Source organism: Mesoplodon densirostris, chromosome 19 (assembly GCF_025265405.1).
Source record: "Mesoplodon densirostris isolate mMesDen1 chromosome 19, mMesDen1 primary haplotype, whole genome shotgun sequence".
In the NCBI taxonomy this organism is placed as follows: Eukaryota; Metazoa; Chordata; class Mammalia; order Artiodactyla; family Ziphiidae; genus Mesoplodon; species Mesoplodon densirostris.
Window position 1 is genome coordinate 35382298 of NC_082679.1, and position 27615 is coordinate 35409912.

General features: G+C 39.3%; 1 protein-coding gene across 2 annotated transcripts in view; it reads left to right on the top strand.

The window, feature by feature from the left end:
• FTO (FTO alpha-ketoglutarate dependent dioxygenase) overlaps nt 1–27615 on the top strand; it is a 378421-nt gene that overhangs the window by 138538 nt on the left and 212268 nt on the right. For both annotated transcript variants that reach the window (XM_060084496.1, XM_060084497.1), the window contains exons 5-6: nt 18611–18690; nt 26891–27034. In XM_060084496.1, the coding sequence (XP_059940479.1) occupies nt 18611–18690; nt 26891–27034 (224 nt within the window). The remainder of the gene's footprint in view (nt 1–18610; nt 18691–26890; nt 27035–27615) is intronic.

Genomic DNA, 27615 nt, shown 5'->3' on the forward strand with positions numbered 1-27615 from the left:
ATTATTAATTCATTTTTTAATATACCACCCGATGTGGATATTTACTGTGAGTATAAATGGGTGATAGTTTCAGCCAATAAACCACTTTCCTTTTGGATACTCTGTTGGAGTTTCTATGACTATTTTGCACCTTTAAAAGAAGTGAGAGTCAGAATGGTGCTATTTTTAATAGCTTTATTAATTTTCTATATACAAAAGTAGTAAATACACATGGTAAAGGCTCAGCTACTTTCTATTTATTTAATAACATCTCATGTGTTCTTTTCTGATTGAAAAAGTAATACATGCTCATTGTAGAGAAAAGAAACTCTGAAAAGTATAAAATGAAAGAAGAATATAAAAATCAGGTTTATGCCTATTTTAGTACATTCCTTTTCAGTCTTTTCCTATGTGTGCATATATACGTATCTGGAATAACAGTAGTATATGAATAACAGCTAATGTTTATTGGGGACTAATGACAAGTCAAACCTTCTTGGAATCTTCTCAGTAACCCTGAGAAGTAGATGTTAGCTATATTGAGAAAGAAAAATTTAAGGTTAGATCAATATCGTTACTTAGCCATGATTACACAGCAGGTAAGAGGGTGGATTGGAACTTGTCACTTTAGCCCGCTTGGGCTCCGACACCTGTGTCAGGCCATCCCCTCCCCACCACCTGGAGTCCCTCCTCACCCCACTGCGGCGCTGAGCCCTGCTCTGGGCTTCTGTGCCTTCCTCCCCCTCCCTCAGGGTGACGCCTAAGGTGTTCGGAAGGGCAGAAAAGAAGGTGACAGTGGTGGTGTGTTTGCTTCTTTCTTTTCCATTTCCTTTTTAAAAAAATTTTTTTTACATCTTTATTGGAGTATAATTGCTTTACGATGGTGTGTTAGTTCCTGCTGTATAACAAAGTGAATCAGCTATACGTATACATATATCCCCATATCCCCTCCCTCTTACGCCTCCCGCCCACCCTCCCTCCCTATCCCACCCCTCTAGGTGGTCACAAAGCACTGAGCTGATCTCCCTGTGCTATAAGGCTGCTTCCCACTAGCTATCTATTTTACGTTTGGTAGTGTATACATGTCCATGCCACTCTCTCACTTCGTCCCAGCTTTGCCTTTCTTTTTTTTTTTTTTTTTAAATATTTATTTATTTATTTATTTTTGGCTGTGTTGGGTCTTCGTTTCTGTGTGAGGACTTTCTCTAGTTGTGGCAAGCGGGGGCCACTCTTCATCATGGTGCGCGGGCCTCTCACTGTCGCGGCCTTTGTTGTTGCGGAGCACAGGCTCCAGACGCGCAGGCTCAGTAATTGTGGCTCACGGGCCCAGTTGCTCCGCAGCATGTGGGATCTTCCCAGACCAGGGCCCGAACCCGTGTCCCCTGCATTGGCAGGCAGATTCTCAACCGCTGCGCCACCAGGGAAGCCCTGCCTTTCTTTTTAAAGTTATGTTTTTCTTGGCTCAGAAAAACATTAAAAATGAAAACATTAAATAATTATGTTGTCCTTTGACTTATATATTATAATGAATATACATTTTAAAATATACACTGGTTCCCTTTTTCTGTTGTAGGTGATAAACAGAAGAAGTGTGTTATTATTTTATAGGAGCTGATATCCATGACATACCATCTAGTCCTGATTTCCCAACTCCTGCCCTCAGATGTAGGTTAACTAACTGATAACCTACTGAACTGGGCCAGGCATAGCCCACTGTACCCAAAGTTTGTATTTAGAATCTATTTTCTTATTAAGATGTCATGTTTGATTTCTAAAATGAATTTTCCCACACCTCCTCTTAGCCAAAGCAAGACAAAGATAAAAGCAACCGTGGTCGAAAGCTACCTTTTCTCTTTACTTTTTAAAAGCCAAATACTATAAAGAGCCTTGTGGAGGGACCTCAGCCCTGTGCTGATATCTGAAATCTGAACTCCATAGCACTTATGAAAAGGAAACAGTTTAGCTCCATTTATAATAATATATTGGTCTGCAGAGGAAGTGCAGGCTGAACCGCGCTGTCTCAAGTAAATACTCCAGGGGTGTCTGATGGGGAACGCGTCGGGTGCCTGTAATAAATCCACTGCCTGTGGAATTGAGTGAAGGCCCTGCTTGCAGTGCCTGAGGACACGCTTAACTGGGGTTGTCACGGTTTTACTTTTAAATTGGAATCTTTGCCCTAATCTCAGAGTTAGACATGACCAGATTTGCAAACAGATTTACAGTTTTCACTAATTTTCCAACCAGGACTTCAAAACACACTTAGAGAAGAAAAAAAAAACACACTCTGGTTTTTCTCAGAGAAGGATGATTTACTTTGCCACAGATGTTTTCCATAGACTGAATGCAACCAGGGAGTTAGGGACTTAAAGGTGGCTTGGAGACAAACTGTGGGTTTGTTTTTTTGTGGAGCAGATTATACAGTTCAAGGGACATCAGCCAAATTATGTTCATTAACCAGGAGCTGAGTGTGGAGGTGGGATGGTGCAGGACAAAGGTGAGTGCTAGGTAAACATTTTGGGCGATGCCCCCCTCCCCTTATTTGTTACTATTTTTTACATGTCACTCTTCAAGACTCTGTTCTATCTCCTCTCTTTACTTTTGTTTCCTTAAATCCAACTACATCTCTTTTTCACATATGTGTCATTACTATACCCATCAGCTATTTCAAAGCTTTAGTTGCCAAGTAAAAATTCCATGGCAAAAAAAGAAAACAGCAATATAAATTGAAATGCACAGTATTTCTTTTTTGGGTTGACATTCCCTCACCAGCAGTTCAGGGTAGAATAATGGAAAGGCCATGTCCCATCAGGTGACCAGGTTCCAGACTCCCCTCTTTGTCCATTGGCTGTGCATTGTTTGTTCCCCTCTGAGTCTCTGCCGCCACTGAAAAACTAGTGCTTCACGATACTTGCTTCCCAGGGTTGTTGTGAGGCCAAATCAGAAAGTATAGGGGAAAGTGCTTTGTAAACTATGACTTGAACATGGCGACTCATTATGAAGACTGGGATCTGGGCCATGGTATATCGGAGAACCAGTGAGGGAGGGGGTGACGGAAGATTGCTGAGTGTTGTGTTCTTACCTTGCTTCGTGCCTTGAGTTTAGCCAGCTTTGCACCTAACCGTTCCATGTGTATATTTCCATAGCCGTATAAAGGAACTACAAGAAAGGGAAATCTCCCCAATTGATTCTTGAGGGTGAGAAGAGTTGACATGTGGCCATTGTTGAATCAGGGCTCTTGGTAACCACATCTTTGGTTGGGGCCAGGTTTACTTACAGAGTCTGGCCCATGGATTTTTCTAGATGAGGTTCACCTTCTCTGAAATACCTGTGTCTTAGAGCAGCAAGTCCCAGCGCACTGTGAATGTTTGATGTGGTATAACCTGAAAATGTGCCACGCTTCTATTTCTGGAGCCAACCCGAGCCCTCGAGTTGGAGCCCGTAGCTCTGTGAGCAGGAAGAACTGAGGCCTCTAGGAGTTTACCTGGGGCTCCTCTGGGACTTCGCTTGGAGACCATAGTATCTTTGTAAATCCTCCAGGTGTCCCTCAGTCCTGCCCTGATTTAGACCTTTTATTCAAAGGAAAAGACTTTTGTTATTTCTTCCTCTGACCCCATTCCCTTCCTCCTCCAACCTCTGACTGACCAACTGAAGTAAAAAGTACCTCTAATATATGGCTTAATCATAAATTCTGAATAATTATACTTTATTACCTCTCATGGGTCTTGAAACTGTAGGTGCTACATTCTGCTTTCTGCCGAGGCACGGGAATAATACAGAAACAGTAATAAATTATAACTTCAGGCTGCAGTCAGTAAGCTTGAGGAATTGCCATTTAAGTGGAAAGTGCTCGAACAGCCAAATGAGCACCTGCCATGTTTATTTTCGCTTTGAAAAGTAGTAACATGACAGTATCGTTTCAACCGCTTATCCAATGTGAACTTAACTATGTTCTCCTTCCCTGCTCAGCAACTGCAGTATTTGCTTCTTGCTGTTCACTTTTTACAGGGTTGAGGATGTGTCTCTTCTCCTGAAACTTTCGCTCTAAAATATGCTCCTAAAGGCTGACATTTTCAAACTTGGGCTTTTTTTGACTTGATACCAGATTTTTTGGTATTCAGTTGAATTGGGGAGAGGGCATAGCTGGTGTCGTAGGCTCTGAGGATAGGAACCTGAGTGTGTTCCTAGGTACTTGGAAGGATTTGCCTCTCTTACACTTTCTTATCATATCCAGTCTTTTTGCTTATTTCTGTAGTATTTATGTTGTGAGCTTTACTTGAAGCGCATGTGATGAGTACCTACTGAGGGTCAGGCACTGTGCTGGAGCCTTTGATATATTTCATTTATTTCTCGTAACAAGCCTGTCAGGTAGGTAGTTGTCCCGTTCTGAGCCCCATTTTTTTTTCCCAGCAAAGAAAATCGATGGGGATTGACCGCTCGTGGGTACCTGGTTTCTTTCAGGGGTATGAAAATACTCTGAAATTAGTCTGTTGTGGTTGCCCAGTCCTGTGAACACACTAGCAGGCAGTGAGTCGTTTGGTATGTGGATTACAGTTCCATGAAGGCTTCTTTAAAAAAGGAAATTGAGGCTCAGAGAGGTAAAACCACTTGTTCAAGGTGACATACCTAGTGAAGCTTGTGTTTGAATCCAGGTTTTTCTGAGACCAAAGCTGTTCTTTCTTCCACTTGGCTAGCTCTACTAATTATGTAGTTATGGAATCTTTTTTCGTTAAAAGTGTGGAAAAAATAATATTAATTGAATGATTAATAGATGAATGCACATATATTCTGCACATGTATTCTTAGATTCAAACAATATGGAAGTGTATAGAATAAAATGTGGAACTACTCTTTCACCTTCCTCTGTCTGGTCCTTTTGTAAGCCTTAACATAAATAGAGTTCTCTTAAAATATTTACATCTATGTTACTGCTGCTTTTTAAAAATAACACAAATGGGACTTTATACATGTGTGTGTGTGTGTCTGTGTGTGTGTGTGTGTGTGTCTGTGTGAGTATGTATAGGTATATTACTAGAATACTTGCTTTTTTTTTTAACTTAATATGTCCTGGAGTTCTTTCCTGTCACTACTTCGTTCATATTATTGTTAGTAATATATTAAAAATAATACATATACTAGGAAATAAAAATTCAAACAGTGGAGGTTGATGTAAAATATAAAGTGCGGGCTTCCCTGGTGGTGCAGTGGTTGAGAGTCCACCTGCCGATGCAGGGGACACGGGTTTGTGCCCCGGTCCGGGAAGATCCCACATGCCGCGGAGCGGCTGGGCCCGTGAGCGATGGCCGCTGAGCCTGCGCGTCCGGAGCCTGTGCTCCGCAACGGGAGAGACCACAGCAGTGAGAGGCCTGTGTACCACACAAAAATAATAATAATAAAATAAAATAAAATAAAATAAAATATAAAGTGAAAAACTCTTTGCCATCTACCCCCAAGTTCCATTTCTTAGAAGTAACTACTTTTCACTGTATTTGCATTTTATTCTTTTAGTGATTCTCTCCCTCTTAACTCATAAAATATGCTTAATACTTCAGTTTTTTCATCCAGCAACTTTAAGGACTATCAGTTTTTTCATGAAGAGAAATGTGGAATCAGCTCTCTTATACTCTTTCTTACTCTTGCTAACTTTTGTTAGTTAACGTTTTAGGGTTTTTTCTGTTAATTGATTACCTTTGTACCAAGATATAGATGCTCTCTCTTGACTTCTGGTATTTCAGTCGTAACATTACTTTCACATTTTTGAAGTTCATAACGATTACATACTGATCTGTAATTTTGATGAGATGACCATGCTTCCTTTGGATATGGATTCTGAAATTTGGAAACCAGTCCCGCACAGTGCTAATGTGTGTGTTATTAACTGTAGAACCACATGGAGTGACTGGATGCATACATAGAAGTTGTCATCCACTGTAATTATTAAACCTCTGTTAGATGAGCGAGGACACGTTGCAAATGTCAGGTCGAAATCTTATACCTCATCAAAAGCTCAGAATCACGCTCCATTCTTTAGCTAGCTTTGTATTTGAACCATGACTTTCTTGTGTAGCTCTCCCTTTCCCCGGGAATTCATCATTGCCTTTCTGTATTCTTACTGCTGGCAGAATCTTGCCATAGTGATAGCTCTGTGCCACTAGATGTTTTGTCATACTACTTCTTTAATGCTTTGATAAACACTGGCCTCTTCAAACCCACCTGGCACAGTTATCATATTGAGATTTCTTCTCATTGCACTCCTTGGCATATTCCATTTTTACTTGGGTCCTGTGTCTTGTGTCTTTTTTGGAATTTTCTAAAAATGCCTTCTGTCTACTTTAGATTCCAGAAAATGTGTACCTTCTACAGTACCTAATACAGTACTTTGAATATGGTAGGTTCTTCAATAAATACTGAATCAATGAGTGAAATGAACGAACCAAGGATTGGCTTTTCTCCCCTTCATTCATGGCAATACAGACAAAAGGAAATATTTATTCTATCCTTGAAAGCTCCTGGCTGGAAAGGGTTTTGAAGACCCTCTGCAAACCAGATGGCCATTCATCTAATACTCTGGGGTCTCCAGAGACAGCTTTTAGAATCTTCCACGACAGTCTATTCCTTCAGTGACCCATGCTTTACTTCCTTGTGGCTAATCCAAATAACCGTGTGGCAACACAGAATTTTCCAAAATGACACAGTGTCTGGATCAATCTGTACATTCTCCTTCACGTTTTTTATAAGAAAACCACCAAAGGTAACAAAAATGTGTGTTTTTTTTTTTAACTGAGGATGGATGTGTTACTGTGAATTATGAGGTCCTTTTATTCTCTATGGTTCATTCAATCAGACACACTGTATTGAGGTAATTCTACATCTGGGTTGGGTAGATGGAGTTTTCCCCTTTGGCTGGCAGTTTTAATATGCCCTCTTTGGCTATTATGTTATCTCTATAACATAACTCTTAAAAGCATGAGCTATGGGAAGGAATTTTTTAGGCTTTTAATTTGATTGGATAACCTGTATACCCTCTTTGCCACTTCTGTAAAGGCAGTGGAGGAATGACCATGAATGAAGCCTTTAAACATTTTTATTTATTTATTTATTTTTATTAAAATTTAAAATTTTATTTTATTTTATTTTATTATTTTTTTGGCCATGCCACGCAGCTTATGGGATCTTAGTTCCCTGACCAGGGGTCGAACCCAGGACTAGACCAGGAATGAAGTTGACTTTCCTGAATCAGTCAGTCCCTGCAACAGATTTCAAGGCCAGACTGTATACCCTATGATGGAAGATTCATTAAACTCTTCCTGTGGAATAATTCTTCTAGGTCCAATAACCATTTAAAATTTTTAAAAAGATGTAAATTATAGTCCTTGGTCAGTTCATTATAGTGGCTTTATCCTAAAATTGGTCCTGGCACAAGCCTTTCTCCTTATATTTGTTCATACTGTTCCTTCCACCTTGTCATGTTTTCCCCTTGTGAGTTTACATGTGTAACTCATCTATTTAGGGGTGACATTAAAAAAATTTAATACCCACAATGGCAGGGGCACCAACTATTCAGTGTGTTTGCCATAACTCTCTTTCCCCTCTGGACTGTAGCAATTGATATAGAAGTCTTATCTACAAGAGCTAAGCTTTTTCAGAGCCAGTATTATATATATTCTTGTACTATACACAGCACTTAGTACCTTGTGCAGAATAGGAACTTGCTGAGTATCTGGAGACAACAGCTTTTTTTTCCTCCCTGAGTGTTAACCAGAAACCATAACTATCTTCCTCAGTTGTCAGTGGAAAATCAGATGTGAGATAGGAGTGACTAAAGAGAGAAATCGAAAGGTATATGAAGGAACAGAACTTAGAGGTTTAAGTGGCTGCTTCTGTTTCATTCATTAACTTCATTTTGGAAGTTCTGGTGCCCAGAGTTCACTGTAGTAGATGGTGATGTGATGATGGCACTGTGTATACAAAATAGGGAGAGAAGAAACTTCATTCAAATTTTCTGTTATTCTAACCTCCGTTCCTTCTCATCTCTCCATTTCCACAATCCCCTCTGCCCTCCTGTCTCTTGGGAAGAGTTGCCACCTGGAAGAGTAAAGGCAGCCCTTCCCAAAGTGGGATTAAAGTTCTTTTTGCCTATTTTAAAAGCAAGAATGAATGATTAACCTCAAGAATGTATTCTCTTTGAAGCCTAACTATGAACTAAGCATTCCATAAAAGTTAATTTCAGAAAAAAAAAAAAAAGAGAGAGAAAGGTGTGTACCCTGAGGTCATCTTCACCTCTGTACCTGTTTTTATGAAAGAGTTTTTAGTCCCCTGGAAAATTATATTGGGGAAGGTTTAAAAAACTAACCAAAACTCTTATCACCCACACTGACTGCAGTGTTCTGTCATTTTTATTTGGGGAATGAATATCTCTTTTTTGAGGATCTCTTCATTGAACATTTCCCTTTGGATTTTTAAAAAATCATCATACTTTTTTTTTTTTTTTTTGCGGTATGCGGGCCTCTCACTGTTGTGGCCTCCCCCATTGCGGAGCACAGGCTCCGGACGCGCAGGCTCCGGACGCGCAGGCTCAGCGGCCATGGCTCACGGGCCCAGCCGCTCCGCGGCATATGGGATCCTCCCAGACCGGGGCACGAACCCGTATCCCCTGCATCGGCAGGCGGACTCTCAACCACTTGCGCCACCAGGGAGGCCCATCATCATACTTTTTTTTTATTGCTAGGTAAAAAGTAATAATATATCTCATCCAGTCAAAGATGCTATCAATTTTAAGATGTATTCCAAATTCAGAGATGTTAAATATGAAGAAAAATTAGAATTGATGGTCATTGTAGAAAATTTACAAACTATAAGAAAGTATAAACTGGATAACAAAAGTACATCATAATATCACCACACAGAGATAACATCATTCATAACTATTTGGTCTAATTCCTTCTAGTGTTTTTTCCTATACTTGGGAATATATGTTTTGTTTTTTTTTTAGAAAATTAATATCATGTTAGGTATAATGTTTTATATCTTGTTTTTCTAATAATTTTATATCTTGAACATTTTTCCCTATTAAATATTCTTTGAAAATGTGATTTTAAAAAAATGGCTTAAATAGTAATCCCCTAGTTTTGTCATGCCAGTCATTTCCAGTGCTTTGGTATCATACATATCGCCCTGTGAACATCTTTGTCTGCACCTGTAAGTACTTCTCTAGGAAAAGTTACCAGAAGTGGGATACCTGGGTGAGGATGAGAGTGTCGATATGTAAAGACTGTACATATTGTACTGTCAGACGGTTAATCAGAAAGATTGTTTTCAGTTTACCTTCCTACCTACAATGTATGAAACGTGTGATTATCAGTTACTTCTACCAGCCTATTTATCTCACCCTAGGCAACACTGAGCATTACGATTTAAAAATATTTTTGCCAGTTTAATGATGAAAATAACATGAGTGTGACTTACTACTATACCTACACATATTCATATCTCCTTGAATGGCTATAGGATTCTTGAGTAACAAGCTTTCCACCTTAAAACTCTATAGATATTGTCCCCTTGACCTCTGATGTCTGATTTTAGGAAGATATCTGAGATCATCTTCAAATTGATTATATTGTGGCAAACTGTGTTTTTTTCCTTTGGACATTTGTAGTATTTTATATTTAATTTTTGAACAGAATATGTTTATATACTTGGTCAGCCATTTTGTAGTACAGACTCAGGCCTTTTCACAACTTTGGAAAATATTCTTCTGTTATTTCTTTGATTATTCTTTCATTTCTCTGTTTTCTGCTTTCTTCCCTAAGATTCCTGTTATATCTGTTTTGGCTTCCAGAATCTACCCCTCATGTCTTATTTATTCTGTCACTAGTTTTTGTTTTTCCTCTGAGTTCTGGGAGAATTTCTTGAGTTCTCATTTACTTCGGTAATTTGATTTTTCTGCAGCATGCCTTCTGTTGTTCACTCGAGCTATTATCATTTTAAATGAAGCCATACGTATTAAAAACAAGTCAACTCCAAGCAACCTTTCCTGATCTCATGCTGTTCCATCCTCACAGCTGCTTGCCCCATTTTCACAGGTGCAGTGCCCTCTTGAATCAAGCGGTTTCTTGAAATATTGAGAATTTTACAAAAATTTTTTCTGTCCATTTGAGTAACACTTTTTCAGAAGAGACCGTTTCTGTCAAACTGGTTCCTTTCCTTAGAACTGTAATACTTTTGCCTGAGTCTAGTGATTTTTCCTTGTCTGTTTTTCCTTATAGAAAAAGGACTAGCACCGGCTGATAGGCAAGTTGGCGTTAAGATTGGTTCTGTGAAAACTTAGTATAGGTTCCCAACCAAATCCTTCACTTGAAAGAGGAGGAAGAAAATGTATCTTTGCAGGGCCAGATGAGAGAGTTGATGAACCGGAGTGTACTGAATGACTTGTTTTTGTCTTTGGGTGGTATAGATGCTCACAGTATGAGCAAACCCTGGCAGCTTTTGGACCATTCCTGGCATACCTGCTCGCTCCAGTTTCTTACCTCCACAATGCCTGGTTCTCTTCTCAAAGTGATGACTTGTGCCAGCAGCACGTCTGGGAGTCTATGGGTCCCATGGGTTGTGTGCATTTAATACTGTCCTGCAGAGGCTACAGGCCTCTGGGTGCCCTGTAGCCTCTCCTGCCCTTCTGCTCTGCATCTTCTGAGCTAGAGGGGGAGTACTGCTCTCAGGATCTGCTTGATATATTTAACAGGATGCTGCCTTTTTTTTTTCTTTTCTTTTTTTTTTAGTCCCCCTTTGTTCCTCCACTATGTCCCATGCCCAGCTCTATTCTAACACTTAGCCAGTTTCACCTCACTCACTTCATGGTAAAATCCTTACGGACAAGATCGTGTCATTCAACTCTGCATCTCCAGAACTTGGTACAGCTTCTGACATAAAGGGATGCCAGATAAATAAATTAGGGCCAAATGAGTGCTGTTGAATTGGGGTCCCCAAATGATACACAAGCAGCTGCTTTGGTCAGCATTACCCAAGGACAGTGCCCCTCAACCCTCCTCTGCATGAGAATCCCCTGGTGCACTGTCAAGAATACAGTACCTGGGCCTCAACTCTAGAAATTATTTTTTTTAATTATTATTATTATTATTTTTTTTGGCTGCGTTGGGTCTTCTTTGCCGCATGCGGGCTTTCTCTAGTTGAGAGCAGGGGCTACTCTTCATTGAGGTGCGTGGGCTTCTCATTGTGGTGGCTTCTCTTGTTGCAGCGCACGGTCTCTAGGTGCGTGGGCTTCAGTAGTTGTGGTGCACGGGCTTAGTTGCTCTGCGGCATGTGGGATCTTCCCGGACCAGGGCTAGAGCCCATGTCCCCTGCCTTGGCAGGTGGATTCCTATCCACTGGGCCACCGGGGAAACCCAACGCCAGAAATTCTGATGAAGCTAATCTGTTGTGGGTCCAGGGCATCAGTATTTTTTTTAATTGAAATATAGTTGATTTACATTAGGGTGCTGCCCCTCTTTCATCTTATTCCACTTATACTGTATCCAGCACACTTCCTTGTAATTTCCAGCGTATTGAGAACCTTTCTCTGATGTTGAGCACTGAAGGAAGTCTTAAATTCTTTTACTATTTCATTGATCGTCTCATTGGGAATCTAGGAATGGGGTAGGTAGAGACCTGGGTCTCTACTGTCATCTTGCCAGGAAGCCTCCCCCTCCCCCCTTTCGTTGGCTATTAAATTCTGAAAACGTTCTCAGTCATGGATGTCCCCACATCTAGGAAAAATAAGGTCATAAATATTAAGATTGAGGGATGAGAATGGACAGGTGAGTAAGAATGAAAAGCTTCAGTGATCGTGTGCACCTGGGAAGATTGGATTTCAGTATTGGGCTTATTTAGCTCAGGAGTGCCTTTAGCCAAGCTCCTGATTGTTCCTTTAAGAAATTTGGGGATGCAGTAGCCTCTGGTGACACACTGGCCAACAGAACCGGGGAAATAAGGGCTGGGTTAAACTTAGCGTGACCAACTGTCCCAATTTGTCTGGTGTGAGAGTGGGGATCTCAGGATTCGGGCCTTCAGTGTTACAACCAGGAAAGCCCTGGACGTGAATTGATCACCCTAGCGTCAATTATGCCACTGCATCTGTGGTCTCTTATATATGAGATGAGATTTCATGCTACAGTGAACGTCCAGAGTTCTCCCTCACCCACTGATAGAGCACGCAGCATTTAGCCTGCAAAGAGTAAGAGCTTCTTTTCCATTTGTTTTGTTGAATAAATTCTACAAACTCTGATTCCACTTGAGGAGAGAGTCAGTTTTTAGCTGTATGCTGAGATAGCTCTGGAAAACAGGCCTTCTTTAGTGTTTTCTTTCTAAAAATTTTTAGCATTAGTCTTTAAAGCTGGGCATGTCTTTAGTGTATCCTTTAAGACATGGGATGTACAATCCATGAGGCTTGAGCCACTTTCATAGACTTAGAATTTTAGATAAATTAGAAGCTCTTCAATGAAAATTATGGGGTTCTTTCTAAAAGTCATAAAGGATTAGAGACATTTGGGAACAATCTCAAAAGAGTTGTTTGATTAGAGAGTTGCCAAGGATTTAAATAAAGGTACAAGCCTTGGAGTATTACTTCTAATGTTGTGTTTGCCACTTGGCCCGCCTCAGATTAGTGGCCCCTCAGTGGAACAAAAGCACTTAACAGATCTGTTCATTAAGATGATTTGTTTTCCTCCTTATGATGTCTTTAGAGCCTACTGTTAATAGCCTGGGAGTGATAAGGCTTTTATTTGGGTAGGTGAGAATGGCATCTATATATTTCTTTTGTTTGTTTGATCTCCTATTTTAAATTTTATTTTATTTTTGGCCGTACCATGCAGCATGCGGGGTCGTAGTTCCTCAACCAGGGATCAAACCCACACTGCCTGCATTGGAAATGTGGAGTCTTTTTTTTTTTTTTTTTTTTTAATTTATTTATTTATGGCTGTGTTGGGTCTTCGTTTCTGTGCGAGGGCTTTCTCTAGTTGCGGCAAGTGGGGGCCACTCGTCATCACGGTGCGCGGGCCTCTCATTATCGCAGCCTCTCTTGTTGCGGAGCACAGGCTCCAGACGCACAGGCTCAGTAATTGTGGCTCACGGGGCTAGCTGCTCCGCGGCATGTGGGATCCTCCCAGACCAGGGCTCGAACCCATGTCCCCTGCATTGGCAGGCAGATTCTCAAGCACTGCACCACCAGGGAAGCCCGGAAATGTGGAGTCCAAAACGCCACCAGGGAAGTCCCCAGCATCTATTATTTCTTAGAAATTGTTTCAACTCTTCATGAGCACCTGGACCTGGGGAAACTCCTCCAACCCCTGCTTTTTGTTTTTGTTTTGTTTGTTTGTTTGGCTTTGAATCCCCCTTTAGATAAAATAGTTCAGATCTACCAGAAATTCTCAGGTGTGTCCTTAACCAGAATCCGCAGAGAGAGCAAACCGGGAAAGAGAATGGACATTCGGTCCTCTTCCGGCCATAAGCTACACTTCTGAACCCAAGTCAGCAGAGGTTGGATCTGTTTTGATCCTCTATATTAGCTTTCCTTGTCTTTACATTTGCTTTTAATACTCCAAATGTATCACTGCTGTTTTTATCTTCACCTTTCATTGCATCTTGTGCTATTTGTTCATACAGTGTCCGAATGTTTTGTGACTTAACTCATCTTCAATCTGTTGTTCCTGTGAAAATCCCAGAAGTTGCTCTTAATTTCACTCTTTCCGTCCCTTCACTTACCCATCCATTAGCAGGTCCTATTATTTTCCTCTAAAACATTCTGAATGTGATTGCTACTCACCGTCTCCCCTGCTGTCACCAGGTTTTTGTGGGGACACATTTTCAGCTCATTTAGGTGAATATCAAGCAGTGTGGTTGCTGGGTCTGATGGTAAGAGCGTGTTTAATTTTGAAAGAAACTGCCAAACTGTCTTCCAAAGTGGCTGTACCATTTCGCATACACACCAGCAATGAATAAGAGTTCCTGTTGCTCCACATCCTCACCAGCATTTGATGTCAGTGTTCTGGATTTTAGCCATTCTAATAGCTGTGTAGTCTGTATTTGTTTTAATTTACACTTTCATGACAAAGGTAGTGGAGCATCTTTTCATATGCTTATTACAATCTGTCTATCTTTTTTGTTCAGGTCTTCTGTCCATTTTTTAATGAGTTGTTTGTTTTCTTATTGTTGAGTTTTAAGAGTTCTTTGTATATTTTAGATAACAGTTCTTTATCGAACATGTTCTTTGCAAATAGTTTGTACAAGTCCAAGGCTTGTCTTCTTAATCTGATGGTGTCTCTCACAGAACAGTTTTTAATTTTTATGAAGTCCGGTTTATCAATTTTGTCTTTCATGGATTGTGCCTTCCTTGGCACCTAGAAAGTCACTGTCACCCTCAAAGTCATCTAGATTTCCTCTTAAGTGTTTTACATGTACACGTTTTACATTTAGGTCTATAATCCATTTTGAGTATTTTTTTGCATGTAGATGTACAGTTGTTCCAGCATCACTTTTGAAGAGAATATTGAAGTCTTCCCTTCACTTCAGTCTTCTGGAAGAGATTGTAAAGAGTTGGTATTATTATTTCTTACTTAAATGTTTGGTAGAATTCACCAGTGAACCTATTTGGGCCTGGAGCTTTCTGTTTTGAAAGGCTATTATTTATTGATTCAATTACCTTAGTAGCTACAGGCCTATTCAGTTTGTCTGTTTCTATTTGTGTGAGTTTTGGCAGATTGTGTCTTTCAAGGAATTGGTCCATTTCATCTAGGTTATCAAATTTGTGGGCATAGAACTGTTCATGTTATTACTTTATTTTCCTTTTAACATCCATAGGTTCTATAGCGATATCCTCTTTTTGTGTGTTCTGTCCTTTTTTTCTTTTGCCTGCATAGAAGCTTATTGATTTTATTGATCTTTTCAAAGAATCAGCTTTATTTCAGTGATTTTCTTATGGATTTTTTTTTATTTTATTAATTTCTGCTTTTATTTTTATTATTTCTTTTATTCTGCTTACTTTAAATTTAACTTGCTCTACTTTTTCTTGTTTCCTAAGGTGGAAGCTTATTGATTTTAGGTCTTTCTTCTTTTCTAACATGCATTTAATGCTACAAATTTTCCTCTTGGCTCTGCTTTTACGCATCACACAAATTTTGCTATTTTGTATCGTTATTTTCATTTGGTTAAATGTATTTTAAAATTTCTCTTGTGATTTCTTCTTTGACCGTGTGTTATTTAGAAGTGTGTTCTTTGTTCTCTAAATATTTTAGAATTTTCCAGCTATCTTTCTGTTACTGATGTCTAGTTTACTTTCTTTGTGGTCTGAGAGCAGACATTGTATGATTTCAGTTTTTTAAAAATTTGTAAAGGTGTGATTTTTGTTCAAGAATGTAGTCTATTTTGATGACTGTTTCACATGACCTTGAGAAGATTGCATAATCTGCTGTTGTTGGATGAAGTCACCTATAGATGTCAATTAAGTTGATTGATGGTGCTCTTGAGTTCCACTATGTCCTTACTGATTTTCTGCTGATGGATCTATTCACTTCTTTTAGGGGATGTTAAAGTCCCTAACTATAATAGTGGATATGTCTGTTTCTTCTTGCTGTTCTATTAGTTCTTGCCTCACATACTTTGTTGCTTTATTATAAGACAGATATACCTTAAGGATTGTTACCTCTTCTTGGAGAATTACCTCTTTATCATTATGTAATGCCCCGCTATATCCCTGATAATTTTTCTTGCTTTGAAGTCTGCTCTATCTGAAATTCATATAGATACTCCAGCTTTGTTTTTGATTAGTGTTTCCATGATATATCTTTTTCCATCCCTTTACTTTTAATCTATATGTGTCTTCATATTTAAAGTGAGTTTCTTATAGACAGTATATAGTTGGGTCTTGTTTTTTCATCTACTCTGACCATCTCTGCCTTTTAATTAGTGTACATAGGCCATTGACATTTAAAGTGATTACTGATATAGTTAATATCTGTCTTACTTGTTAATGTTTTCTATTTGTTGCCCTTGTTCTTTGCTCTTATTTTTCTCTTTGGTCATCATTAAAAAAATTTTTTTTTCTGTCATTCTCCCTCCTCTGAGACTCAAATTACATTTATGTTAAAATGCTTAATATTGTCTCATAGGGCATGGATGCTCTTTCAGTTTTTTATAGTGTTTTTCCTCTGTGTGCTTCATTTTGGGTTGTTTCTGTTCCTGTGTATTCTACTTCACTTATCTTTTCTTCTGCAGTGTCCAAAGTGCTGTTAATCTCTTCAATGTGATTTTTATTTCATTTACTATATTTTTCATCTTTAGAAGCTTCATATTTATATATGAAAGATATATACATGAAAAAAGAAAGATATGTATTTATCTTGTGTATCATATATATCATATATCTTTTATTTCTCTCTGCTACTTTTTGGTTGAATGCTGGATATGGCAAATTTTATTTATTGGTGCCTGATTTTGTTTTTATTTGTTTTTTTTTTTTGAACCTGTGGGTACTGAGAGCCATAGGTGATTTTTATTTTACTTTATTTATTTATTTATTTTTAATTTTTATTTATTTATGGCTGCATTGGGTCTTCATTGTTGCACACGGACTTTAGTTGTGGCGAGCAGGGGCTACTCTTCGTTGCAGTGTGTGGGCTTCTCACTGCAGTGGCTTCTACTCTTTGTTGCGGAGCACGGGCTCTAGGCATGCAGGCTTCAGTAGTTGTGGTTTGTGGGCTCAGTAGTTGTGGCTCGTGGGCTCTAGAGCACAGGCTCAGTAGTTGTGGCACATGAGCTTAGTTGCTCTGTGGCATGTGGGATCTTCCCGGACCAGGGCTCAAACCCATGTCCCCTGCATTGGCAGGCGGATTCTCAACCACTGCGCCACCAGGGAAGTCCCGCCTGATTTTGTTATATTCTTTTAAGTAGTGTTGGACTTTGCTCTAGTGAGTAATTAAATTATTTGAAATAAGTTAGATTCTTTTGAGGCTTGCTTTTAAGCTTTTAAGTGGATCTAGGGCAGCCTTTAATATAGTACTTATTAACCCTACTACTAAGATTATGCTTTTCTAAAGACTCTATTGTCTCATGTATTAGGAACCATTCTGGCTGCTGAGAACACAGAGTATTCCTGGCCCTATGTGAGGTCTGAGATTTGTCTAACCTATAGCTTTCTGGAACTTATTTTCCTGCCTGTGGGAAGTTTTCATTCACACGTGCACAGATGAATACGTAGCCAAAGACTTGAAGGAACCCTTCCGTAGATGTCCGCTTAGTCTCTCCCTGTGCGGGTTCTTCTGTTCCAGTATTCTGCCTTACAAATCCTTGCTGCCTTGGCCTTCCTAAACTGTAGTCTCTGTCTTCACAACTCAGCAAGAGAGAAAACTGAAAACTCTGAGTTCTGATATCCCCATCCCTACTCTGTGACTTCTGAAATCCCCATCCCTACTCTGTGACTTTGTTTCTAGCTAGTAAACTAAGGCTAACCTATTTTATTTCTCCTATCTTTGGGGTCACTGTTTTCCAGTGTCAGAAACATTTGTTTCCTATTTTTGGTCTGTTTTATAGTTTTTTAGGGTAAGAAGGTAAACCTTGTCATGGTTACTCCATACTGTCCATAAGCAGGAGTCCTGCAATTGGTATTTTGCATTTCCTTTCTTCTGTTTAGAGGTAATTTTATAGGTTGTTTTTGATGACATGTAGGGGGTGTGGTGGTCTTTGCTTCCTAGTTTAAGTCATGGTCTTTCTTAGTATCTTGCTAAGAAGCCTCTGTTGCTTACGTAGGAAATCATGTGTTGCTGGGGACAGTTTGGTTCTCTTCTTTGTAATAGAGGACGCGATGTCCTAAGCAGAGGTGTTACAGATTTTGCCTTACATGTGGCATCATTGCTTAGAATACGCAACAACTTGGCCATTGGTTTTTCTCCCACTGCATGTGGTTTTAGGCATATTCTTCAGCTGATGAATTCACCACCTTCTCCATTCTTGGGTCGTGAATCTGTAGGCTTGAATTCTGTTCTGAGAGCCAAAGCTTTGCAGCATGCTGAGTTGGTTGGTTTGCTGCCTGGAAAATTGTTAGGGCAAAATTGATACTTTGACCGGGGAAGGAAAGAGGCAGATTTTCAGATGAAAGATGTTCAACTCCAAATAATACAAAAAAAAATTGGCTTATTCTGAAGGCATGGGTAGAATTAGATGTATCATGAGAAAGGGAAAGAAGTTCAGCCCATAAATAGTGGTGAGTGGGTATTATAAGACTACAAATAAGTAGGGTAACCCTATAGCCTGTTTGCTAAGGACAGTCCTGGTTTATGCCTGTTGTCCTGCAAGAATTATTAATAGCATCCCCTTTCACTATTGAAAGTATCATGGTTTTTGATGGTTTTATACCATATGACTATATATATATATATATATATATATATATATATATATATATATATGTCATCCTACTTACAAAGAATGGTTTAAAGAATACATGGTAATTGTTCATTCTTTGGTTCTTGTCATTCTCCTTGAATGATGGATTTACTGTTTACTTTGTATTTTAGTGAAATAGTATTCAGTGACTGATAAATGTGTGTTGGGTGTTTTGTTTTTTTTAAAATTTTTGGTATTTTTCCTGCAGATGATCTCAATGCCACCCACCAACACTGTGTTTTGGCTGGTTTACCACCTCGGTTTAGTTCCACCCACCGAGTAGCAGAGGTAAGTGTAAATAAAAATGTGACTCAAACTTAATTGGATGTGACAGAAGTGGTTGCATGAGCAATTTATCATAGAACTTTGGAAGAATATTTGATAGGAAAATTGCTTCCATCTAACTAGACTTTAGCCTCTATTTACTTGCTTTTTTAGCTTTGAGTTGTGTTGGATCCAGTTTTAAAAAGTGTGTTCACAGCCTGGGATAAGTATTTTTTGCTTCTTTAGGGTTATGTTTCTTGGAAAAGGTGCCAGCAAGAGGGCACCTTGGCAGGTGTTGCTGGTTAGAAATTTTCTAAGGGGTTTGTATCTGTCAAGGCCAAGGGCAGGAGATGGCCAGAACAAAATAGTAGATTTGTGTGCTTGTGCATGTGTTAGCTGTGACTGGGCTCAGATGTTTGAGAATTTATATTTCCCTTAACTTTTGGGTCAGGCTTCCAGGCATGTGAATGTAAATTAAGCAGAAAGTTACAGTGGTGCCAGGGAATTTCCAAACTCCCCAGTTGTGTTCCTAACCCAGACTTTATTGCTAAATTCTGCCACCACTTGTAGTGGCTGATAGTCAGCTGATTAGACTAGTTCAGAATGGAAACTTAAGAGATGAGGGAAGCCTTTAGTAGTCACCCTGGAGTATTGTGTGTGCTCAGTTAAGAAGTGTTCCAGAGAGCAGGGGAATGATCATGAAAAGGATTACAAGTTGACCTCGTATCCGAGCTTGTTTTCTGTGCTTTGCTTTTATAGCTTGACTTTTCATTGTACCACAGGGGGACCAGTGTGAGAAAGTTGGGCAGACAGGATACAATAAAGTGGCAGGGAAACACAAGCACAAGACCTTTCCAGTCCTGAGACTGTGTGAGTCTATAAGGCAGTGTCATGTCTTTTGGTATTTAGGTAGCTTTTCTAGTGGACTGGTCATGTTGCCAGGTGGCAAAGAGGACACGCGTGTCTGTTTAAATCAAGATGCCAGCAAGTCCATCAAGCATTCCTTCCCCCTTTTCTCCCTTTCTTCTCTCTTCTCTTCAGTCATTCATCTAAATATTTGAGTGTCTGTTCTGTGCCCAGCAGCACTAGAGGCATGAGAGAGAGAGAGCCATCAACATGACAGGTATGGCCACAGGCTTTGCTGAACTTCCATTTTAGTTTGAGAGACAAATATTAAATAGATAAAAACACAAATAATTATCTTAGAGACCTAAAAAAGTAAGTTCTGTTAGGAAGGAAGGAAGGAGTGAGTGAAGGAAGGCAAAAAAGAGTGAGCAAGCATTTATAGAGCATCTGATATGTGCTTTGTATTGTACAAAAAAGACTTCATTTTTTTGTATAATACAAGATGATACAGACCTCTGTCTTTCTAGCTAGAACTCTCCTAAGAATTCTTTTGAGTATGTGGCTACTTATGTGTATCTCTGCACCTTTCCTAATCCAATCTGGAAGAGTGGACGAGATGATTAGTGCTGTGCTCAGAGGGTCGGTACAAAATGATGAAAAAGAAGTTTCGCAAAATGTATTTGATAAGGATAACAATCATATCTAATTCCTAGGGTTCTTGTGAGGATTAAGTGAGTTAATACGTGTAAGTCTTTTAGAACAGTGGCGGGTATAGAGTATGCATTCAAAGAATGTTAGCCACTACTACTATTATTAAATGACTACTACTGCTGCTGCTGCTGCTACTGCTATTACTACTCCTGTCTTTTCAGTTATCCCGATGAAAAGCTAGTAGGAGACAGGAACAACCAAAGCTCTTTGTGTGGAAGGCTATGGTCTCCATTTATACACTGGAATGTATGTGATAAAGCAGGAGAACTTAAGTCATCAAAGAGTCTTTAAGTGGAAGTGTTGCTATTAACTGGAAGCTACTACTCAGAAGAAGGGAAGTGATTTTAGTTCTTTCATCCATTCTGCAAACTTGCGTTCAAATTTCCAGTGCTCAAGGTATCCTTTTAGACACTTGTGAACAGGTAGAGTGCAGAATAGAGAGTAGCAAACAGCATAAGGCTTCACGAGTGACATGACATGTAAGACTTGAACATGTAGGGATTAGGGGATTTTAGGACATTTTAAGACATTTAAGAGTCCTCATCCCATTAGGTGGAAATCTTGTGATCGGAATGGGATGGGGATACAAAGGGAGTACTGAGTGGCTCAACTTTGACTGAATCCCAGGATGCCAGAAAGGGAGTGTTGGCAGATAAAGGCTGATCCCCGAATGACTAGATTGTGAAAGATCTTGGATATCAGGTTAGGTGTGTTTTAACTTAAGTTGGTTCAGGTGGGGGCTATTGATGATTTATTTATCGTAATAGTGACATATTGGAGATGTCTTTAAGAAGATGAAAATGATAGAGACATCAATTAAACCTGTTGGTCTGAACTAAGGTCATGGCAACAGGAAAAAAGAAGAAATTCCCTTGACTACTGTAGGAGACATAGTGACAGACTTGGCAACTGATTGAAGTGGAGGAAGGAATGTAAGAATGAATGAGTGCGTGGATGAATGGATGAACAAATGAATGAATGAGTGAATGAATGAATGAACACACTAACCAAGTAACTCTTTATTGGATGCTTGTCGTGCGCCGGGCTTTTGAGTGACCCTGAGGTTTCAAGCTTGGGTGATTTGGAGATGACATTACCATAAGTAGAAATAGGGATCTAAGACACGAGGGGAAGACAGTAGTTCAGTTTTGAACAGGATGAGTCAGAGCTGCCAAGAGGAGAGGTCCAGCAGACAAATGTAAATTTGGGACTAAAACTTGTGAGAGATCAGGAAACCTTTCCTTCTCCACCTCCTGTGATAAATACACACATTCAGAATGCAGTTTGAAAAGTACCCCTCTGGCCTTACTTCCTTTTATTCCAAGTGGACCATCTTAACTAAAGTAGCAGGGCTTTCAAAATATCCTGAGGTTTAGCTTTCTCTGCTTTAGTCATAGCTGTATTTGTATCTTCTAATTTTTAGGAAAAATTTTGAGCGTGAATTAATTTTTAAAAAAGAGGTGGATATGCATAGTGATAATAATAATAATGATAATATAATCCCAAATCTATATCTTTTATATTATCTCTACTTCAGTTCAAGCTTATGATACTTTATTAATTAGACATACATAATGTGAATGATGTGACTATCCTGCTTTCTATATTATAGATCAGGGTCAGCAAATTCTATGGCCTTTGGGCCAGCCAGCTCTTTTTGTAAATAAAGTTTTATTGGAACACAGCCACGCTCACTTATTTACGTATTGTTTATGGCTGCTTTGGAGCTACCATGGCAGAGCTGAGTAGTTGAACACTGACCTTATGGCCTGCAAGCCTAAAATATCTACTATCTGACCTTTTTAAGAAAAGGTTTGCTGACTCTGTTTTACATGATCCTGTGTATACAGGCTTTAAAGTTAAAAGGAATTTTTTTTAAAAAATCATCATTTTAAGGTTAACTTTTTATTTCTACCAAAAATCAAAAATGATAATATTCAATACTGGTAAAGTTACAGTGAAACTGTACATTCATACACTACTGGTAGTTTTTCTAATTAGTATATTTTTTGGAAAGCTATATGGGGATATGTGTAAAGCCCCATAAAAATATTCATATCTTTGATCTCATAACACTGTTTTGGGCAATCAAACCTAGGAAATAGTTCAAAGGAAGTATATATAAAAAGATATTTATCTAGTATGATTAACAGTAGTGAAAAGTTGGACAGAACCCTAATGCCTTTATATTATGTGACTTGCTAATGTCACCTCATTGAGCAGCATTGACCATGGTAGTTTTGAATACTTATGTACAAACAGTGAAAAGTAGCATGTACATTGATATGTATATATTCATTACAGCTGTGTGTGGGTGAAGAATTACACGCAATAAAAATAATTAAAATAGAGTATGACGGCAGGATTATGTTTGTATCTTATTTAAAACTTTTAATTTCATCTTATATTATTGTTTTCAGTAATAGAAGAGGGAAAAGATTTTTTTCTCCAACACTATAGTTAACGTATGGTTTCCCTCAATACAGAGAGGAAAAAAATCCATGCAACTTTATAGGCCTCACTTGTTCTACAAATGTCCTTTCCTTCATACAGTATTAAATTAGACTTCTTTTCTGTGCCAAACAAAATGATTCGCTATTTTCTGCCTGTTCACAATATGTAGGAAACAGATTGTCTTAAGGAAATGTTGTTCTGAAATTCATTTTAGTTAATCAGAGAAGAAATCTATTCAGTTTTTGGTTGCAAAAATGTGACTAGAGTATGTCTGATGACTCTCGACCTTTATTTGATTTTAGTTTTTTTCTGGTTGTGACAGAATGTTCTTGGGATGCAACACAGAATATATGGTTTTTTTTAATTTAAATTCTATGTATAATTATATTTTGAATAAGTAGTTATGCAAATGGTTCAAAACTCAAAAAGTACCTAAGAGTGTACAGTTAAAGCCTATTTCTCCTCACACCAGCCAGCTCCTCTTCCCCAGAGGCAACCAACGTTATGAGACTTTTGTTATCCTTTCAGTGATACTTAATACATATATAAGTAAACACATACGTAATTTTTAAAATTTCTTATATAAATGGTAGTCTACACACTATTCTGCACTTTTTTTTTTTTTTTTTTTTTTTGGCGGTACGTGGGCCTCTCACTGTTGTGGCCTCTCCCGTTGCGGAGCACAGGCTCCGGACATGCAGGCTCAGCGGCCATGGTTCACGGGCCCAGCTGCTCTGCGGCATGTGGGATCTTCCCAGACCGGGGCATGAACCCGTGTCCCCTGCATCGGCAGGCGGACTCTCAACCACTGCACCACCAGGGAAGCCCCTATTCTGCACTTTTTGTTTTGTTTTATTTTAGTAAACCTTGATGATAATTACTTATCAATATGCAATTCTTATAGAGTAGGGAATTTTTTTTTAAGATATGATATAAAAGCATAAGCCATCAAAGAAAAAGTAGGTGAATTGGACTTTATCAAAGTTAAAAACTTTATACGTCAAAAGGTACCATCACAAAAATGAAAAGACAGAATGGGAGAAAATATTCGCAGATCATACATCTCATAAGGTGCCCATATTTAGATTTATATAAAGAACTCTTACAGCTCAATGATTAAAAAGATAAATAATCCAACTTTTTAAACAGGTAAAGGATCTGAATAGACATGTGTCCAAATGAGATATACAAGCGGCCTGTAAACACATGAAAAGATGCTCATCATCATTAGTCATTGGGCAAATGCAAATCAAAACCACAATGACATACCACTGCACACCCGCTGGAATAGGTATAATCAGAATCGCAGTAACAGGTGTTGGTGAGGATGTGCAGAAATTGGAACCCTCATACATTGCTGGAGGGAATGTAAAATGGCGCAGCCACTTTGGAAAACGGTCTGGCACTTCTTCAGAAGGTTAAATTCAGAGTTACCTTATTGCCCAGCAATTCCATGCCTAGGTATACACACCCAAGAGAAGTGAAAACTTGTACGTGAATGTTCATAGTAGCTTAATTCATAATAGCCAAAAAGTGGAAACAGCCCAAATGTTCATCACCTAACGAATGGAGAAACAAAAGGCAGCATATCTGTACAGTTGAATGATTATTTGGCAATAAACAGGAACGGGGTACTGACACATGTACAACATGGATGAACCTTGAAAATATACTAAGTGAAAAAAGCCAGTCACAAAGGACCACATATTGTATGATTTCATTTATATGAAATATCCAGAGTAGTCAAATCTGTAGACCCATAAAGTAGATTAGTGGTTGCCTAGGGCTGGGAAGGCTGGTAGAAATGGGAGGGGGTGACTGCTAAAAGGTACAGCGTTTCTTTCTGGAGTGATAAAAATGTTCTAAAGTTAACTGTAGTGATGGTTGCACAACTCTGTGGATATACTAAAAGACATTGAATTGTATGTTTTAAGTGGGTAAATTTTATGACATGTGAATTTTATATCTCAATAAAACTGTTACCACTCCCCATGCCCTCCCAAAAAACCAGGCCTGATTATAGGTTCTTTACATCAGATGAACTCTAATCACCCAGGAAAAATATATATATTCCCCCCTCCTTTTTTTGGGTTGCAATCATGGCTCCACCAGAGTTTGTTTAACTGGTCTTTTATTGATGGGAAATTTTGTGTTGTTTTTAATCTTTTATTATAGTAGATGGCATTTCAATTAATTACCTCTTATGTAGGTTACTCCATACTTGGGGAAGTAAAGGTGCAGGTAGAGTATGTTTATAGACAGAATGTCATTTAAAAAAATGTTGTAGGGTTGTCTGTGGGACAGAAGTGAGTGGCAATTCATTTCCATGTTTTGTTTTATCTTTGTAGTAAATTGGAGCCACTGCCCTTCTGCTCCCCACACTTTGGGATCTTCATATGAAAATACATATTAGTCAAGCTTCTGTTTTTGGCACAGAAACTTCATTTTTTCCCCCAGGCATGCCCAGGTCACATTGTATCAAGTGTCAGTAACTGTGCAAAGAAATTTTGTACCACGGGATTAGCCTTCAAGGTTATTTCGAAGGGATCCATTTAAATGGTAAATATTAAAATAAAAATACTCCGGGGAGACATTTCCCTCATTGGGTCTAAAGGATATTTACAGCTGGCGTTTTCTCACTCTAGGAAATCGTGTCCTTATCAAAACAAACGGATGCACACTCCACCTGCATCCTCTTCTTTTCTGACATATGCTCATTCAAAGAAGGAGTTTGTCCATTTGACCTCTGTTTTGCTCCCACAGACTTAGAGAGGGATGGACTAGTTATCTGTGCCTTTGCTGATACCCAGGTACTAAGTTATGCCTTTCAATATGCCTTGAGGGTATGAACCACATATTCTCCATTATTTGAAGAATCTATTCTGCCAAGGCAGACTTGCAAGTGCCTAGTGTATGCTTTTCGCAGGAAAGGAAAATGAGTTCTTTGCCCTGTGTTTATAACTTCATTTTTTTCCCCATTGCTGTTCTATTTTGTGTACTTTTGAACCAGTTCTACAGTCTGGTTACCTTTTCTCCCCCATTGTTAGGTGCAGGGCACTTGAGATAAAGTCAGTGTTCTTGACTTCTTGGTTAATTAGTTATTCCCCCAATAACTACTTATTACGTTTCTTTTATATTTAAGACTCAGTTCTAGGTGCTGCAGTATATGTATAGTATATACATTTTGAAACAGGGCTTTAGCCTTCAGGGAGCCTACTCTTTGGAGGTATGAAGCCCATGTTATAAAAAGCAACAAGATGAGTGACCCAGGTGATGGTCAAGCTGGCAGCACAGAGCCCAAGGAGAAAGCTACTAGAGTCACTCTTTTTTTTTTTTTTAACATCTTTATTGGAGTCTAATTGCTTTACAGTGGTGTGTTAGTTTCTGCTTTGTAACAAAGTGAATCAGTTATACATATACATATGTTCCCATATCTCTTCCCTCTTGTGTCTCCCTCCCTCCCACCCTCCCCATCCCACCCCTCTAGGTGGTCACAAAGCACCGAGCTGATCTCCCTGTGCTATGTGGCTGCTTCCCACTAGCGATCTATTTTACATTTGGTAGTGTATACATGTCCATGCCGCTCTCTCGCTTTGTCCCAGCTTACCCTTCCCCCCTCCCCATATCCTCAAGTCCATTCTCTAGTAGGTCTGTGTCTTTATTCCTGTCTTACCCCTAGGTTCTTCATGACTTTTTTTTTCTTAAATTCCATATATATGTGTTAGCATACAAATACCGTATTGTCTTTCTCTTTCTGACTTACTTCACTCTGTATGACAGACCCTAGGTCCATCCACCTCATTACAAATAGCTCAATTTCGTTTCTTTTTATGGCTGAGTAATATTCCATTGTATATATGTGCCACATCTTCATTATCCATTCATCTGATGGTGGACATTTAGGTTGTTTCCATCTCTGGGCTATTGTAAATAGAGCTGCAGTGAACATTTTGGTACATGACTCTTTTTGAATTATGGTTTTCTCAGGGTATATGCCCAGTAGTGGGATTGCTGGGTCATAATTGGTACAGCCACTATGGAGAACAGTATGGAGGTTCCTTAAAAAACTACAAATAGAGTCATTCTTAAGTTGAGGAGCATAGGCTTACCTGTGAGGACGACAGGTCCGGGAAGGGGACAGACGTCCTAGGAAGAGAGGGATGGTAACCTTGGAGTTTGCTTACCATCTCGGTGGCTGATTCTATCTCTGCAGTGCTCGACAGGGACCTTGGATTACATCTTACAGCGCTGCCAGTTGGCCCTGCAGAATATCCGTGATGAGGCAGACAATGGTGAAGTCTCTTTGAAATCCTTGGAGCCAGTGGTTTTGAAACACGGAGAAGAAATCCACAACGAGGTAAGGACTTCCAAGAACTGTGAAAATTCTCTCCTACTTGCTAGCTAACAAGTTATTCGGCCACAGTTTGCTATGAGTATAAGAGACAAAAGATGGTTCATTACTTACAATAGCAGTAGCCAGGGCATCAGCATTTTTGTGCCAGGTCTCCAAGCCTCTGTTTCCACAGGGTAACGCACAGCGGGCTGGATAGCATGTGCACTTGGAGGGGTTGTGTTCTAGAAGAGGAGCCTGAGCTGAGGTAACCCGACTCTTCCATGATGGGCAGTAGGCATGTCTGTCATTTGCTCCAGATCAAGACACAGCTTTATCCTCCAAGTCTGTTAGCAATACTACCCTTTATTCTGGAGGGAGAAACTCTGTCTTGCAAGCGTGTTCACTATAAGGACATCCTTGCAATGAGAGTGTGAAGCAAAGGGCAAGACATGTAGAAACACAAACAAGAGACCCATGAAGGATAATCTTCCAGCAAGGACTGATGGAAACTGAAGGTGGATCCTTGGAGCAGGTGGACCCTGGGAGCCTTGCCTTTTGTTCAGGAAATTAGTAGCAGTTCTGCAGTCTGTGGGACCAGCATGTCT